The sequence below is a fragment of the Leptinotarsa decemlineata genome, unplaced genomic scaffold (assembly GCF_025532065.1).
Source record: "Leptinotarsa decemlineata unplaced genomic scaffold, Ldec_3_MD MMD2_P_RNA_scaffold_1, whole genome shotgun sequence".
In the NCBI taxonomy this organism is placed as follows: domain Eukaryota; kingdom Metazoa; phylum Arthropoda; class Insecta; order Coleoptera; family Chrysomelidae; genus Leptinotarsa; species Leptinotarsa decemlineata.
The window spans coordinates 4717745-4737210 of record NW_027412523.1 but is presented as its reverse complement, the minus strand read 5'-3'; the positions used below and the strand labels follow the sequence as shown (position 1 = coordinate 4737210).

At 34.8% G+C, this 19466-nt stretch overlaps 1 protein-coding gene across 2 annotated transcripts in view; it reads right to left on the bottom strand.

The window, feature by feature from the left end:
- Mhcl (Myosin heavy chain-like) overlaps positions 1-19466 on the bottom strand; it is a 251902-nt gene that overhangs the window by 210196 nt on the left and 22240 nt on the right. For both annotated transcript variants that reach the window (XM_074181078.1, XM_074181121.1), the window contains one exon: positions 4449-4586. In XM_074181078.1, the coding sequence (XP_074037179.1) occupies positions 4449-4586 (138 nt within the window). The remainder of the gene's footprint in view (positions 1-4448; positions 4587-19466) is intronic.

Genomic DNA, 19466 nt, shown 5'->3' with positions numbered 1-19466 from the left:
GAATAGTTAGTCAACATCACTATGATAATTTCTGGAATCTCAACTTTCGGAAACAATATATAGGGTGCTCGGTAAAACCGGTCAAGTTTCATTCATTTTCTAACAGACATAATTCAACTTTTTCCAATGGAACACCCTGTATTTTTTCGTTTGTACGAAATGTTTCAACATTTTACTACATTTTTTATCAGAAGTATCCTATACGAAAAACTGATAGTTTAGTTTAGTTTTAGTTTAGATATTTTACAAATTATACCAAGTCTTAGCAATTGTTGTAACCACAAAAAAATGTATTTTTTCACGTTCACTTACTTAAATTTGTTTTTCGAATATTCAAACTAATCGCTAGTACATTAGCATTTCTCATACCATCTAGTAATAGTTGTCAGCGGTTTCAACGTTAACAATATTTATACTGCGTTTTTCTTAAAACAATCTCAGTTATCCATGACTAACATCAAAAAATGAACCTCGGAATTTGTCAATAAAGCCATGTGTTGGAGTTTCTTTCGTGGGTAAATTGAATCATTTTCATTATGAATTACGTATTGGAAGATATGGTGCAAAACCAGTGTGAAGGCAGCCATGGGTTTCAGCCACGATTTGGGGAAATTTACCATTAACGGAAAGGAGTGCGCCAAGCCACCATTGGTCGTTAAAATTCATTGCTAGCCATGAAAAGTTGTCTTTTATAACAATAATCTCATGGCCAGCCGTGGAAATTTTCACATGAAACGATAGTTTTCAACGTTTTCAGTAATACCTTTACAGTCCTCGATTTTGTCTCGGAAAACTACACCCCCTCTAACCCCATCCATCATTTGGATTAAAAAATCATATCTTTTGAAAAATTTGTGCTGCTGGGGTTATTTTCACATAAAACGAGAGTATTCGGCGTTTTCTATGATACCTATATGGTCCTCGAAAACACGTGACCAAGAGGTACAAGTACTCCAGTCAAAAATAGCATATCGCAGATGACAGTGGATGTTTGTATCATAAACGATTAATAGTATGTTTTTGTGGTAATGATTTGATAAGAACTGTAACGCATAACAATTTTTTCTTAACTTTTTACAAAGTATATCGACGTGTGGTTTCCAGCACAATTTATAGTCGATTGTTAGTCCAAGCAACTTAGTCGTCTCACTAGCATATATATTCATGTCATTGTCCTTTAAAATTTGAAACTGTTCCAAAGTTCCCCTCAAAGTAAATTTCATCAAAGAGGTTTTAGACACATTTACCGTTAGATGATTTATTTCGGACCGCTCCATTACTTTATTGTATACCATTCCTGATGTTATCACAAGTTCAGTAGTATCTTCACCAGCTACGAATAGATTTGTATCATCATAACCTGTGTGTGTACTTGTCTTATGAACTTAAAACCCCAACTCAATTATTTATATTGTTAATAATCGTGATGCGCGATTTTTGTAGCGCCACCCGTTGTAGGAAGTCGATACATAAACAGGTTTCTCGAAATGAGAGATTATTTCATCTTATAAATATCCAACGAGTTACGTGAACGCTAAAGACATAACATTAAAGGTTACTAGGTAATGTGTATATTTTTTCCACTCGTAACGTCGATCGACTTTTATTTTCATTGAGGCATGCACATTTCTCAAATGTAATAGGGATCGGCGCCGAACCGAATCCAGCCGTAGCATTTCACGATCGTTTCCACGTTGATTTACTGTCGAAGATTTAAGAATATTACTTGTCATAAATAATCTTTCGACTACTTTCAATTATGAGGAATACATTTATTTATTGAAATTCGACGTGGCTGTTTCCAGTGACGGCTCGTGCATTGGAGAACAGGGGAGGCTAAAGTCATAAAGGCTATATACACACAGAGGCGAAACAATTTTTTGGGGTACCGCACCTATTTAAAGCAAAATACGTAATATTTATTTCACTAGTTCGGACTTCCATTGTCTACTATATAAAATGATTTGAAATCCCTGAAACAACTAAAAAAGAAGAATTAAAAATGAATAGCTGAAAATAACAATTATATTAACCAAAATAAACCTGAAATGAAATAATAGTGAAATAAAATACAAGTAAACATAGAACAATTGAATAAATACAAATAAAGGAATGAAAAAAGAAAATAAAAATAAAAAGTGGAGAGATTCCAAGTCACGTTAGTTCACGACGTTTCGATTGTTAGTATCTACAATCGTCTTCAGGTGATGACTGGACCGATTCCTCCGAGAGATGACTATTTATAGGTCGTTCGAGTACTTTCACTTATCCCCGCTTTCCATTTTCCGCTTTACTGGTTCCGTGGGAGATGAACGTTTTGGCGGGAGTTGGCCATTTTTCGCTTGATGATGGGTTTCCGTATGTTGCGTATTTCTACGCTGGCTTGGCTGAATACGTTTTTGGACAACATGTATGCAGCTTCCTTGAATTTTCTCCTAAACCAATGTTTCTGTCTGTGCAAGATCTCAGCTTGGGACAACTCGATGGATTCTTCACCAAAACGTCTAAGAATGGCAATTCGTTGCCGTCACAACCCGGCAAATTGAGGTTCGTCTTTGATGCGGCTGCCAAGGTGGAAGGGAAATGTTTGAATGATTTTTTATTGAGAGGACCTGATTTATTGAATTCTCTTGTTGGAGTTATTTTCAAATACAGAGAGAAAGATGTAGCTTTCTCAGCAGATATTCGAGATATGTTTTACATAATAGTTATCAGAAAAGAAGATCGTGCTGGACAACGATTTCTCTGGAGAAACTGAGTAGAGAAAAGTATCTTCTGTATAATTCAGTATTCATATAGAAGTATTTGTTTGTAAAGGATTTTTTTCTTTCGTGTAATTCAATGTTTATATGAAAGTAGCTGTTTCAGGAGGACTTTCTTTCAGTTTGTGTCTGATAGTTACTTCTTTGCATGATCTACACATCCATGTATAGACTTACTTATTTTCAAATTGATTACTTCCTTCCTTTCTTTGGAAGATTCCCTCATTCTTTTTTTTTGTATCAAGATGGAGTAGCAGAAAGCCAAAAACGTTCTTTCCCAAAAATTAATCACTCCTAAAAATGTAACCCCTTCAATTAAAATTTATTATCATAAGATAAAGACTTAACGAAAAGTGAAAACCTGAAAACCCCTTGAAATTGAAAGGAAACACTTTAAAAACACATTGAAAATATTACCAAAAAGCACTGCTATAATACTATACTGCCTGTTTTACAAACACATAACAAATATTATTAAGAAACACAAAAAAGAATTACTGAAATATTTTTCATGGTATCCCGTCCGAATAATTAAATAAAAAACAAATGCAGCCATACACTAACGGAGACCAACTGGAGGCTAGCCTCCATTATAGCCTCTAATGCTATAATGTTTGCAACTAAAAGTATAAATCGGACGTATGTCGCTGTTTGGATCGGCCTCGCGAAGCTTGTGTTTTTTAAAATGGTCGGAGGCTTGGCTCCCTTGCAACGTATGGCATTCATTATTTCGGGTTGATGGTTTATTTGTTATTCGTCCATGGGCGGTGCGTTTGAGTTTTGTTGATGCAGGATACAGTGTGGTACGTACTACGTAGTGAGCGATATATTATGTATTTATATTAAAAATCAATGGTAAAGTAATGACACCCGAGCATTTTTAGAAAAAAATAATCATAATTATTTGTCAATACCTTTTAATTTATTGCGATGACTAGCCTCAAATTTTATGGGGAAACTAAGCCTCCCTTGCCTCCTCTGACGAGCCGCCGCTGGCTGTTTCGCCAAAGAGTTCTCATAGTCAGGCCCGTTTTCCGACAGCTCTGACATGATCAAGTCATCCTAGTAAAAATTAGGTAAGTATCGAAAAGCGCTGAAAATGAAAACTTCATATCTTAGTCGAAGTTTAGGACACTTGATATTTTCAATTTCATTCTTTTGCAACAACTGAAAATTTTCTTCTTGGCCGTTTCTGAGTGAAATAGATTAGGCCAATTATTAGATTCTCATAATCATCCATTCTTCAAATTTCAACTGGCGATAGATGAAATTTTTCTAATAGAATGTGTCGGAGAAGACAAAACCTAATTCATCGTATTCAGTTTGTTGGCGAACGGCATAAAAGTTACACGTGTTTCACGTATTCGTAGAATCTGCATCAAATTTTGTATAAAAAGAAGTTTTCAAATATGTTTGCAGGAGTCGATAGTTTTGAGTTGGTTTCAGTACATAAAGTCACTGATGTGTGTGAAACGTGAATATTTTATATATTTTTCCTGTGCTAAAGTCATTTATTATTTTCTAGCACTTCATTTTCATGAAAATATACAGAAAACGCTTGATTTTCAAAGTGCATCTACACTCCTAATCCTATCTGACAGACCTCACCCCGGTTCAAACTCTCATGCAACCCCTATCGACCGCTGGGGGTTGTATGTAAACTGTGAATGGAGTGAAATCACTTACCGTGGTGGTTTTATTGAACCGTCTGCTCCCTGACCTCCGCAACGTACCTCCTCGTATATTGGAATCGTCGAGGTGGACATCAACCCCGTCGTGGCCAGACCTCCTACTCAATTCGCTGAGTTCAGCTACGGGTTGAACCTAGAACGAAACGATTTAGGGTGTAACAATTGGAAACTCTAGCAAAAATAGTCTAGGCAATCGCCGACATAAAGTGTAATTTATTCATATTTTCTTCGTTTTTTTAAAGACAGAACACTACAGGAAAATCCTTAAGAAGCTGTGCCAAGACATAGTGTTGTCCATTTTAACCTACACCACAGCAACAGAAATCTAACAACCACTTACTCACGCATACAAAGCCTAACAAAATCACAGAAAAATATACACTATAACACAGTGGTCGCCACCCTCTTCAATGTGTTTGAGCTACTTTGTTAATATTGGAATAAACAGCGAGCTACCCACACGGAAGCCACGTAACGCAACGTAAATGAAATAATCCACAGTTAATTTATCATTATATGTATTTATTTTACTATTCAACTGGTAATACATAATACATAGGTACTAATAATAACAAAATAACTAATATTACTAGTACGTACTTGTTCATAGCTACATTCCTACCTATCAAACGAAGGTGTTTGAAAAATAAACACAAACTTTTATCCAGCCACAACGGCATGTCACGTATGATTAAAAAATAGTTAATAATAACAACAAAAAAGTAACGCACTATCATGAACATAAACATTAAAAAATAAAAAAGCCCGTTCAATGAGAAGGCTGACACTCAGACTCATCAATAATTTTTTTAATGTTTGCAGTATAATTTGATGCAGCCATTCGAATACAATTATCCAAATGTTTATCTGTTAGTCGATTGCGATATTTGTTCTTAATAAACTTCATATTGGAAAAAGAAGATTCACACAAATAGATTGAACTGAACAATGCTTTCACTTTCAAGGCAACACGGCATAGAACTGAATATTTGTCTTTACTTACAATAGGCCAGATACATTCAGTACTTGAGACTAACGATTTTAAGGCTAAATCATTTTGAAATTCAATGACTTCCATTTCTGTTGCAGCGATGTCTTCGCCAAAGTTCTGCATAACACTGTTGGATATCAATTTCCATAAAGGGTGAAACAACAAACTGCGCTACTAAAGCCATTTCATTGAAATCCTCAAAACGATTTTTGAAGTTATTCTTCAGGGTAGAAATTATTTCTACATGATATTTGTTGTCATAGGGTTCTAATGGATTTTGAGATATTTTTTCTGAAAGAATAGGAAAATGCTTGGCATCGCTGTTAATTAGGTTTTGTTCCCAAAACTCCAGCTTTTTGATAAATGCTTTTATATCAGAAATCATTTCCGCTTGTTCTTTGTCTCTCCCCTGAAGCTGCAAATTAAGTTCGTTTAATTTCTCTGTAATGTCCACGAGAAAACCAAAATCTCTAAGCCAGATTTAATTTTCTAGTTCCGGAGTCGGTTCATCGCGTTGTTTGAAAAATTGAACTATGCCAGATAGGACATCATTAAAACGTTTCAGCACCCGTCCTCTACTTAACCATCGGACTTCAGAGTGAAGGAGTAGGTCCCCATATTGACAGTCAACTTCATCGGCCAAGGTTCTGAATAACCTTCTTTGTAACGCTTGAGCTCTAATCTTGTTCACGATTTTTATCACCAGTTTCATAACGTTGTTTAGTTTCAGGAAATTTCCACATAATGCTTGCTGATGGATAATGCAGTGGTAACAGAGAAATTGCGGAAAAGTTTCATCTTTACGACATAACGCCACCAGACCCTTATCACAACCCACCATAGCTGGAGCGCCATCGGTTGTCAAGCCTACCATTATCGATATTGGAATTTTCTCGGAAGAAATAATATTTTTTAAATGAGAAAACAACTCATGCCCAGTAGTGTGTCCTTTCAGTGGAATGAACTTCAAAAGATCTTCTTTAATCGTAAAATCACTAAAAACCATCCTGACGAACACGGCCATCTGGGCAGTGTCAACGATATCTGTTGATTCATCCAGTTGAAGTGAAAAATAAACACAGTTATCTAAGTCACTTCTTAACTGTAAAAAAATATCATTGCCCATTACTTCTACACGTCTCATCACTGTATTAGCAGAAAGTTGCATAGATTTTATAGCTGAAACTATCTCGTCTTTATTTCTAAAGTTGGCAAATAACGAATCAGCAGCTTCTAAAAACGCCTGTTTTATCATTTCCCCGTCTTCATAAGGTTTCTTTTTTTGTGCAATTATCTGGGACACACGGTACGATGTGATTTTTAACTGTTTCAGTATCTCCTTTCTGGCGGCAGAATGTAGTGGGGATTATTTTTCAAAATTAGAATGTACAGTTTTATGATGTCTCTCAATATTTCCTTTTTTAGCAACGGAGACCGTTGCCGTTAAGTATTACTTAACAAACATACATTTTTATCTTTAACTTCTGTAAAAAAGTATTGTTCTTCCCATTCCGAATGAAAGTGGTATGTCTTTACCTTCTTACAACTGCTTGCCATAATATTATTTTTGTTGTTCTCTACTAACCCAATCGCTGGACGTTGGTAACGCGTTCAGTTTTAAACTAAGCGCAATGTCGCCGCGCCGTGCGTATTTATCCCGTTCAATGCAATCCAGATCGTTCTCGAACACTAACGCGCTGGTCCGGCTGGTCGGTTCTAGCCGATTCTAGCTTGATGGCGTCAGCGGCAGATCGCTCACCGCAACGTTGCCGCTGTTTATGTTTAATATTATGACAATTAGATTTTTTTGTGGAATTTTCGGAAGCTTCTCTGATTTTTGCAATTTGTATTTTTTAAATTAAAATCGTTGTGAGAGCTACCAGAATTGCCTCCGCGAGCTACCGGTAGCTCGCGATCGACAGGTTGGCGACCACTGCAACACATCTCATTCTTTTGATAGTGCCTATATTGGTGAAACTTCAAGACCACCAGAAGTGGAACATTGTCAGAAAACTTTCTTAAATGTGATGATGGCCGCATACAGGGTGTTAATTGAGTATGTACCATAAATTTAACAGACGATTCTTTAGATAATTTCAAGACGAAACATTCATATAAACATGGGTCCGCAAATCCTTCGCTCTCAAGATACAGGGTGTTAAAATAAAAATAAAAAAAGTTATTCGTGAATATCTTAAATATCCTTTACCTAATTTTGTTGTAATTTGGCAATTGTATTTATAACATCAAGGAGCTGATTTAGCCCGAACGTGATTCAATTTATTAAGTCCAATGGCGTCTCGAGTGGGATTTGAACGAATATTTTTGACTTAAAAATGTACGCCACTGACTTTTGTGCAATTTTTATTATTTCTTTGGATTGAGTAATTGAAATACAACTTTTTTGTATCTCAATTTTTTTTCGTTTCTTGTTTAGTTTTTAAGAAAAAAAGTCGACCTAATTGCATATCCCTGGACCAATAAATACCATTGCCAAATTACAACAAAATTAGGTTGAAGGATATTTAAGATATTTACGAATAATTTTTTTTTTATTTCAACACCCTGTATCTGAACGAAGGATATGCGGACCCATGTTTATATGAACATTTCATCTTAAAATTACCTGAAGAATCGTCTGTTAAATTATGGTACATACTTAATTAACACCCTTTATATTGGAATGGGATTAGAACAGAATGTTCACCAATTCCGAGATGCTCAAAAAACACTTAAAATGACAATTCGCTTCGTTTTTTGAACAGACAGCGAATAGTGACATAATAATACCCTTGGCAGGTTTTTGTGCAATAAGCTATCCATACATTTATAAATTAATGTTAACAGTGTCATCCGCCCGCTATTGTCTTTATCAAAGTGCGTTGTAAAAGTCAACCTCAACACTACAACATTAAACTTGTTCAACTTCCGTAGCGGCGTGGCACTATGAATGGGTAATTTACTTTGTAAATTGGACTTAACCGATTTGAGGGTCTGCACAATATTCATAAGTCCGAAGCATTCATCACTATGCATTTAGTGGCTAGATCTTAGATTGAAGTTTCATTGGTTTTCCAACTGAATTCATAGTGCAGAAAATTGATATTACTTACTATTGACGATTAAAGGAGAAGTTATTTGACATTTCTTTCTCGCATAATCTTAAGTTGAGTAATTTTTTTCGGTCCAAAGAGTAAACGTAAAATTGCAATAAGAGGAACCCATATTAATCTACTGGGTGAACCACTGCCTACTGTCAGGGAATGGACAAACTTAGGTCTCTGGTTAGATAGCGACATGAGATTTACAAAACACGTTATTAGTTAGTTTGAAGGTGATTGACAGTGTTTCATGATGAATTTCACTAGTTCGGACTTCCATTGTCTACTATATAAAATGATATGAAATGAAATAGCTGAAATAATAGTGAAATAAAATACAAGTAAAAATAGAACAATTGAATAAATAAAAATAAAGAAATGAAAAAAGAAAATAAAGAATAAACAGCGGAGGGATTCCAAGTCACGTTAGTTCACGACGTTTCGATTGTTAGTATCTACAATCGTCTTCAGGTGATGACTGGACTGATTCCTCCGAGAGATGACTATTTATAGGTCGTTCGAGTACTTTCACTTATCCCCGCTTTCCATTTTCCGCTTCACTGGTTCCGTGGGAGATGACCGTTTGGCGGGAGTAGGCCATTTTTCGCTTGATGATAGGTTTCCATATGTTGCGTATTTCTACGCTGGCTTGGCTGAATACGTTGTTGGACAACATGTATGCGGCTTCCTTGAATTTTCTCCTAAACCAATGTTCCTCTCTGTGCAAGATCTCAGCTTGGGACCACTCGATGTTGTGTTGATGGGTCCAAACATGGTCTGATATTCCAGATTTGCTGGTTTCCCCTCCCAGTCTGTGTTTCTTGTGCTCGGCAATGTGAACATTCAATGGCCTCTTAGTTTCACCAATATAGGATTTTCCGCACTCACTCCCGTATGAGTGGGTTTTCGGTATACAGATGTTTCCCACTTAGTGTCGGTCCTCTTCACCAAAACGTCTAAGAATGGCAATTCCTCGTGGATTTCCTTCTACATTGTGAAATTGATGGAAGGTCTCACGCTGTTGATGTGTTTCAGGAAGGCGTCTAGTTCAGTAGTCCCATGGTTCCATATTATGAAGGTGTCGTCAACATATCTCAACCAGACTCGAGGTTTCTTGTGGGCTTCTTCAATGGCCAGACTCTCAAACCACTCCATATATATGTTGGCTATGACTGGTGAAAGTGGCGATCCCATTGGCAGTCCCTCATCTTGTGTAAAGAACTCGTCCTTCAGTTGGAAATAACAGTTTCGTACACAACATCCTAGTAATTCCATGATTACTTCTATAGGTAGGGATTTCATATCATTTTATATAGTAGACAATGGAAGTCCGAACTAGTGAAATTCACGTTATTAGTTAGTTGATTAGAACCTTATTCAGTACTCTTAGAAACATGTACCCCAACAAACGTGTTATGAATGAAGGTTTGAAACTGACATGTTGCGAATTTCCGATATTTCCAAAATTATCGCTGCCGTTATCTGTTGCGTATACCAAATTCGTAAATCTTTCAATAAAATTCAAAATGTTTCGGAAATGCTCCCTAGCTTTATGATCAATTGTCTCCGGAATGAAAAAAAAAACTTAAATTTCTTCTTCTCAACCAAAAGTAACAACCTGTTTTAATGATCTAGCATTTTCTGTTGTTTATTTTTCTATTATTCATGTTGAATAATATTTCTCCTTTTTTATGATTCATTGTTTCAATATTGTTTCAGTTTTATTTTCCTAATTCATTTAATAATAATAATAATGTCTTTTATTGATGGGTCCATACAACCAATCAAATGGCAGGATTCAATATCTGCGTATGATAAATCATCGCAGAGATTGCTCTTCGATCCAACCGTAAGAACAAAAGAAAATGAAAAAAAAACAGTATGCTATCAAAAACAGTGCCACAGATACAGCGAAATTTAAATACAAAATATATATGTTTTTTTGAGCTTTGAGAAAGTTGATTGATTTCGACATAATTCCACCACATCTGGTGTACCACAAGGATCAAATCTAGGACCCCTACTCTTCAATATGTTCATTTCTGATATCGGAGCTGAGATTGATGTCAATTATACAAATCAAAATACATTTCTCAGCTAACTGACAGTTCGGTTTTCGATTTTTTTATATAGATTCACAAATTATATTATGTAAGTACATATTTGTAAATGGCAATGTTACTCCCTATTCTCTAATTGGGTTCATCCCGTAGAACAGTGTATGAAATGAATAAATGAATAATTCGATTACTTGGATCTATTTATTGCAAGAATATATTATTTTATCTTTCCTAATGGCAGAGGTTTATATTCAATGGGTATCCGATATTATGGCTCAAGTTAAGATGGTTTATTAAGTAATTCTAGATAAAATTGAATAACACTTTGTAGTGACACTTCAACTTTTCACATTTTCAATCCTATTTTTTCGTTCATTGAAGAATGACAGTCGTTGTTATAGTGAAGATAAGACGTTGCAATATGTTGGATTTAGATGGGAGCCAGGTTAGGTTAGGTACCTAGGGGGCCTAGGTTAAGCTAAACTACAACCCCTGCCCTCACGCATCTGCCCGCGTTCGGGTTCTCGGCGATGGCGCTTCATTGCTTAGATCACCCCCTACCCCTGCGCATCGTCCCTCGTCGTCCTATAGTAGACGCGACGCGTAATGGCTTACTGCGTTACGTAAAGTTAATCTCAAAGCTAGTACATAAGAAAGTTGAATGTTTGTGTTTCAAAATCATTGATTTCTTGATAAAGTGTCATTCTTTGGACAATACTGCAGAATAATTGATTAACAAATCCTCTTTCAACGCCCCATTGTATTCTTTCTGTCCCCAAAAAACGCCGTAAAGATCGCTCTAGGTGAAGATTAACAAAACGTGCTTTCCGGACAATATAGGTCATTCGAGATACGAGTCAGGAAGTCTTACAAGAGAAGCGGTCGATATGAAGCAAGGCAGAGCACATTGGCATGTATATGGGATGCAAAGCGATATGTTTTTATCGTTAAAAACTCGGTTAATCGGTCAATCGGAGTAACCGCTGGAGGCGTAACTGTTTTTCGATTATTCATTCATAACAATCGGAATTGATTTGATTTGTAGTTGATTTTCATGCGGAACTAATCAATGATTTCGGTCGTGCTATAATCAGCGGTTATATGATGAATAGTTTAAAAATATAATCGGGTTGTCGAGAAACTAATCGCTGCCAAGTTTTTCACCAATTCGTAAACAAACTTTAATTATAACTTTTTTCAAGATATCCGGGAATTATTATGTTACTATAGTCTATTTTAAAAGAGTGTAGAGTAATAAATCATGAAGTGTCATAAAATTTGCCTGAATTTCGTTGTCGTCCATGGGCGTAGGCAAATCTTAGGATTATTAAACTTAATAATTAAAGTAAATTAAAAATTACAGACATAGATAATAATAAAAGGCCATTTTTGGGAAGTAATTTGGTCTAAAACTAAGTACCTACATGTATTTAGGTAAGTAAAATTTCTTAAAAAAAGATTAAGATTAATTTTAGTGGTTCTTGTAAACTTATTTAATATGCAATTTGGGTTCATATACTTGAGCATGATTTCTCAAAAAAGGGTTAACACTTAGTTCCGAGGTGCCATGTCATTATAATAATCCCTTTTTGACCCTGCCCACCAATCATGCAATACCTATTAAACCCAGGTAATTAAGAAAAAGGGTTTAAATATATTGTAATGGTGTCTTAAACATTCGAGTTATAATAGTAATTGTTACTACACCAATTAAACATACAGTGATATTGTGATATAGAAATAGTGAAAAAGTTATAAAATGGGGACATTTACTCCAAAGAAAAGAAGTGTAAAAAATTATCCGCTATCTGTTTGCGAAAAAGTTATAATTTTAAATGTATATGATTGCATAAAACACGATCACCCTAGTTTGTCTGTGCAAGAAAGTGTTGAGCGATGTGCCCGAATGACTGGAATTGGACAGTCCACGATTTTTAAATTATTGCGAGAAAGAAAGATATCAGGCCAGGTAAGTCCATGCAAGAGAAAATCAGGAAGACCAATAAAAATCTTAGATGAAGACACCAAATGTGACATTCGAAGAAAAGTTCATTCGTTTTATTTTAAAAAGGAAATACCCACTCTTGAAAAAATATTTATCGAGATAAGCCAAGATAACGATATTCCTTTGATATCCAGAAAACTTTTATGGAAATCTTTAAAAAGTATGAATTTTGCCTGGGAAAAGCACAATCGAAAGGCACTATTACTGGAAAGTGATGAAATTGTTTGCTGGAGACGAAAATATTTGACAACTATAAAGCAGTACCGCAGAGAGCAAAAGAAAATTTTTTATCTTGATGAGACGTGGATAAACGAAGGTTATATAGTCAAAAAAATGTGGCAAGATAAAAATATAACAAGTTCTCGCCAAGCTTTCATAGAAGGCCTTTCGACGGGTATTAAAGTGCCTTCGGGAAAAGGGAAGAGGCTTATAATTGCTCACATTGGAAGCGAAGACGGATTTTTAAAAGAAGGTTTGTTAAGCTTTGAGTCGTGCCGGGCGGGAGATTATCATGAGGACATGAATTCGGATGTCTTCGAAGACTGCTTCGGGGAAATGTTAAAATTTCTTTCAGCTGATTCGGTCGTGGTTATGGATAATGCAAGCTACCATTCAAGGCGCTTAGAGAAGGTACCAACTTCAGCTTGGAGAAAGCAAGAAATTATTAACTGGCTGTCAAATAAAGGTATTCAGTTTGAGACGAATTCAGTAAAGAAGGAACTACTAGCCATAGTAAAACAACATAAATCTCGCTTCATGAAATATGCCGTAGAAGATGTAGCAGAAAAGTATAAAGTAACTGTGCTGCGCCTACCGCCATATCATTGCGAATTAAATCCTATAGAACTTATATGGGCACAAGTTAAAGGATATGTTGCAAGGCACAATACCACATTTAAAATGAAAGATGTCAAGGTATTGTTTGATCAAGCCATTATGGAAATCACATCAGAAAACTGGCAAAAAGCAATCCAGCATGTTTCAAAAGAGGAAGATAAAATGTGGGAACTGGACAACTTGGTCGATCAGGTGGTTGACCCTATAATTATAACACCAGGGGATGATGACAGTTCTTCGGATGAAGACTATACTGATGTAGAATAATTTAATTGAATTGTAAATATACTGTAGCGGGATAAGCAATCTGGACAGAGACCAGTGTATCAGTGACAGTGACACTTTTGCTTAGGTTAGGGTTTAGAATTAAGGGTAGTCTGAATAATTATTTTCTCGGAAGGTTCTCGAAAATTGTACCTAGTAATCTCTAGAACATTCAATTAGGGTATAAATAGAGTGTTGTTAAACGTTAAGGGAAGTTCACAGTTTTAGTATTGTTCAAGTGTCAAATTGTAATAACGTATCCAGTAAAGTTCTTGTCGTTTTTGTGAATAAATTGATTTAAAGTCCCCACAAGTGTTTCAATACGTAAAGTTCGTTCGTGTGTGTTTGTGAGTATTTCCCGATTTCGGTTCGTATATATTTTATTGTTACATTTTATATTTTTTTAATAACACTGTTCTGCTGTATTAAATTTTTATTTCCTTTAATATAATTTTTATGAATGCATATTCTTTTGGCAATTATCCCACTAGCGCGCCTCTGGCTCAGTATTTATCCGTCGATAACAATGGACAAATCCCTTAAAACAGGGTGATACCTACCTGCTCTTTATGAAACGACATAATTTTGCAATGCGGACTAGGGAAGTGACAGAATTTATTGACGGATCACCCTGTAGCGCTTTTGAATACTTAATGAGATTTTATTACTCTACACTCTTTTGAAATAGACTATAACACTCGGCTCGCAAACTTATGAGTAGAATATCATGAAACTTCAACAGCTTCCTTTGAAGTTAGCGGTGAATGCAATAAGGCTAGCGCCATCTATGTGTTAGACCCGAACCTTCTCAGCCCATGTAGTATTAGTGTGTGATCACAAATAGAACATTCATTGCTGAACAATTTCTCTTTTCATAGAAACAAAATTTCTTGACAAATCGTTAACCAAAACGTTTCAATTCCTAGAGACTTCCTACATGTTCAGAGTGAAGTTTACAAGTTGAAATGAAGGTGTGACACGAAGATTTCGAAACACCAAATGCAAAACTGTCCACCATGAGAACACAACTCGATATGTGCTTTCAAACTTATGACCATCCCGGCATATGAAACGTCATGACAAAATGGTGTCATTGAAACACACCGTTTTTGGACTTAATAATGACGATGTGTGCTTTCAAACTTATGACTATCCCGGTATATGAAACGTCATGACAAAATGGTGTCATTGAAACACACCGTTTTTGGACTTAATAATGACGATGAATATATGGTTGAACCCTCATTCACATTTACATAAAGAAGGGAAGTCATTAATGTATAAATTAGTTTGTAGCTATAATTACAGTTTTTAATGGGTATGTTTTGGTATGAATTGGATGCACCCTTTCATTTGGTAGGAATGAATTCAAGCCAGAACAATAACTAATTCAATAATTTGAGCTCGATTGAATTGAATATCACGAAGCTACAGAAGCGCAGAAAGATCACAAATTTGTATTATTCCTATAAATCAACCTTGAAATTTTGACTTTCATCTCGAAATTTCGACTTCAATCTTGAAATGTTTACATAAATCTCGAAATTTCGACTTTGAACGCAAATTTATGATGTTATTCATGAACATAATCTGGAAGATTCGACTTCAAACTCTCAATTCGGATTTTATTCTCGAAATTACGATATCAATCTTGAAATTTTGACTTTAATATCGAAATTCTAGGTATTATTACGACTTGAGACTTGAAATTTCGATTCAAAATCCGAAATTACAATTTTTATCTCGAAATTTTGAGAATACCGTCGTCATCCCAAAATTGAAGATAAAGTTTCGAGACCAAATTCAAAATTTCGACTTCAAATTCTCAATTACGATTGTTCTCGAAATTACGATATCAATCTTGAAATTTCGACTTCAATCTCGAAATTACGAACTTTAATCTCGTAATTTTGACTTTTATATACAATTTTTTTTGAAATGATCACTTTAGTCTCGAGTTTTCGACTTTAAACCCAAAATTTCAACTTTTAATATAAAATTTACACTTTCAATTTGAAATTTCGACTTTGATTTCGAAATGATAACTTTAATCTCAGGATTTTCTAAATTCCGACTTCATTGTCAAAATTTTCGAAATTCCACTTCAATCTCAAATTTTTGACTAATTTCGAAAGTACGATTTTAATCTTGAGATTTCGACTTCATTCTCGAAATTTTGGAAATTCCAACTTTGATCTCGAAAACGACTTTAGCTTTAAAAATGAGATTCTAATCTTGAAATTTCGACTTGAATCTTGAAATTTAGACTTTGATCTCGAAATTTTTGAGATTACGGCTTTAGATTTGAAATTTCGACTTTTAACTCAAAATTTACACTTCAATCTCGACTTCAATCTCAAAATTTCCACTCGGATCTCGAAATTTCGACTTTAATCTAGAAATTTTTACATAAATCTTGAAATTTCGACTTTGAACGCAAATTTATGATGTTATTCATGAACATAATCTGGGAAATTCAACTTCAAACTCTCAATTACGAATTTATTCTCGAAATTACGATATCAATCTTGAAATGTTGACTTTAATCTCGAAATTCTAGAAATTATCACGACTTGAGACTTGAAATTTCGATTCAGAACTCGAAATTACAATTTTTATCTCGAAACTTGGAGAATATAGTCGTGATCCCAAAATTGAAGACAAAGTTTCGAGACCGAATTCAAAATTTCGACTTCAAACTCGAATTTACAAACTTCAATCTCGAAATTTTGACTTTCATATAGAAATTTTCGAAATTACCACTTTAGTCTCAAATTTTCGACTTTAAACCCATAATTTCGATTTTAAATATAAAATTTCGACTTTTAACTCGAAATTTCGACTTTGATTTCGAAATGACGACTTTAATTTCGGAATTTTCGAAAATCCGACTTTATTGTCAAAATTTTCGAATTTAGAATTATTTATTTTTCACTCTAATTTGGGTCTTTAGATTTGAAATTTTGATTCTTCACTCGAAAGTTCCACTTCAATCCCCAATTTTTGACAATTTCGACCATTTCAATCTGGAAATTTCGACTTCATTCTCGAAATTTCCAAAATTACGAATTCAATCTCGAATTTTTGACGTTAAACTCGCAATAACGACTTTAGTTTTGAAATTTCGACTCTAATCTCGAAATTTCGACTTGAATCTTGAAATTTAGACTTTGATTGCGACTCAAGCTTTGAAATTTCGACTCTAATCTCGAAAATTCGACTTGAATCTTGAAATTTAGACTCTGATCTCGAAACTTTTAAAATTACGACTGTAGCTTTAAAATTTCGACTCTAATCTCGACGTGTCAACTTGGATCTTGACTTGAATTTTTAAATTTAGACTTTGATCTCAAAATTTTTGAAATCACGAATTCAGATTTGAAATTTCGACTCTCAACTCCAAATTTCCACTTATATTCGATATAAATCCCAAAATTTCGACTTAAATGTCGAAATTTCATCTTGGACCTCGAAATTTAGACTTTGATCTAGAAATTTTTGAAATTACAACTAGAACTTTCGACTTTAAACCCGAAATTGCGGCCAGATTTTTCTGAAAAAGTTTTCGAATTTGGTTTCGACGATTTTTGACCTCAAACCAGTCAAGCTGGTAAAATTCAAACAGATAATAGATATATAATAATAATAATACATAAATAACATGGGAAAGTACGCTTTTACGGCTGTCGTCAATGTTTTGGTGGGTTTTGCCGTGATTTTCTTTAGTTACAATCTTCAAAAGTTTCATTTACAACTGTGGCAGTCATCTTCAGTGGCGTGGCGTAAGTGTTTCAGTTGATACCCAGTTGTAGTTGAAACGTTTGGAAATTGTAACCAAAGAAAACCACGGCAAAACCCGGACACCAACCAAAACATATAAATAAAATTTTTTTTTAATTTCATGTTTTTTTTTATTTCAATTTCTACACTATTCGTTTCTCCCAAACTTGTTGATCTTTCGACATATCAGTTTGAGCCTGTAAGATCCTTCATCATTGAAAGTAGATAAAAAATCATTTTCTTCTTCAACAACAACGATAAAAAAATGTCAACCAGCAAAAATTAAAAAAAATTAAATAGATTCGTGATTATCGTCCTCTCAATAAAAATTCACATAATGATCAACCGCAAGGACTCCTGTGTTAGATAATCCTTCAAGAAATCAAGCCATTGTCCCACCAACCGACCTTATTACCTTGTCCAATTTCGAAAAGCAACTATCGGCTTATATTTTTCTGCAATTACTATAATTTACATCGCTCATTATCAGTCCGGAGAAATGATAATTGGGCTCAGACAAGAATTTATTGTTTGCCTGGTAAAGCGACTGATTGGGAAAGTGGCCATTAGAAAGAAGCAAACAAAAAAACAAAACATTCTACTATCTGCTTATTATTGTTCCAAGATAGTCGAGGACTGGTGGAATTGTTTCGAAATACTCAAGACGAATGCACTATGATTTGGTATACATTTATGTAGTCTTTGAAAACGGTACTAATAACTCCGTAGATTTGAGTTTTTTATCAATTGAGATTGTTCAAATAATTTTTTGAAAAAAAAAACTTTTGGACTGTCTACTTTTCCATATTTCTACAAAACGTTTCGGGGAACTTCCAAAGGACGGATGAAACCAATTGAATTCCGGGTGAACTCCTTACAACATAGTACAAGAGCTGATAAATAATGTTTATTCATTTCAAAATTCACCAACAAAATAAACGCACAAAAATTTAAAGAATTTCTCTGCTTTGTCTTTTTCTGGTACTTTTCTTGATGTTTTACCCATACCTCATCGAAAATCTGAAAAAATAAATGAATAAAGATCAATCAAGTGAAAGTTTAGCAAATGGCACATCGAAAAGTTTATCGGAAAAAGGTACTCTGTAATACAGTTCTCGCCAAAAATATTAAATGGGCTGAACATACATAGTAATGACAGAAAAAATTATTGAATATCATGCTAATCTTTCATTACTTCCAGTTCAGCCGAAAAAGACATCAATTTCCTTTTTTTTTATGGAACACCCGTATTTTTCATTTCAAAATACACTATAAATAATTATAATGAAATACCGATAACCTAGACCAGGGAGGGGTCCCCAAACTTTGAAGCCTTCGGGCCATAATGATTTTTTCAGTTTGTTCCAAGGGCCAATTTCTGCCCTTAACTATATTTCTAGACTAGGATAGTCGCAAAGTGCGTGACCTAAGCAAACTTACGCTTTTTTTGCATTTCAATTATTATTGTGTATTGTGACACTTAACGACATCTAGTGGCGAGTAGTGGTACTATGTACTATCTTCTTCAGCTACCCGCTAGGTGACATTAGGCGTAATTAAATATTTGGAATTACCGCGTTGGTTCGAGAAAGTTCTGGTTCTAGCTAGTGTATTCCGATCACCTCGAGATGGCAGTAATAATTGCATATGAAAAGGCTAGCGGCGCAACTGCGAGTTAGTCTGCGTAGGAAAGGCGAAGGAAGCGAAACTGTCTATTGTGAAATAAAGTAACACCCGTCAATAAAAGTATTTTGATTCGACAGTGAATGCAGAACGTTCCAAGAAAAATGGAACTTTCAGTATTTTGTGATTGAGTCAAGTAATAAGGCGCTATGTTTAATTTGTAATGAAACCATAGCTGTTCTCAAAGACTATAACATTAAACGACACTATGAATCGAAACATTTTCAAAGTTACTCCAAGTATACAGGAAGTTTGCGGAAGAAAAAATTTAAAGCTTTGAAACGCGGACTCA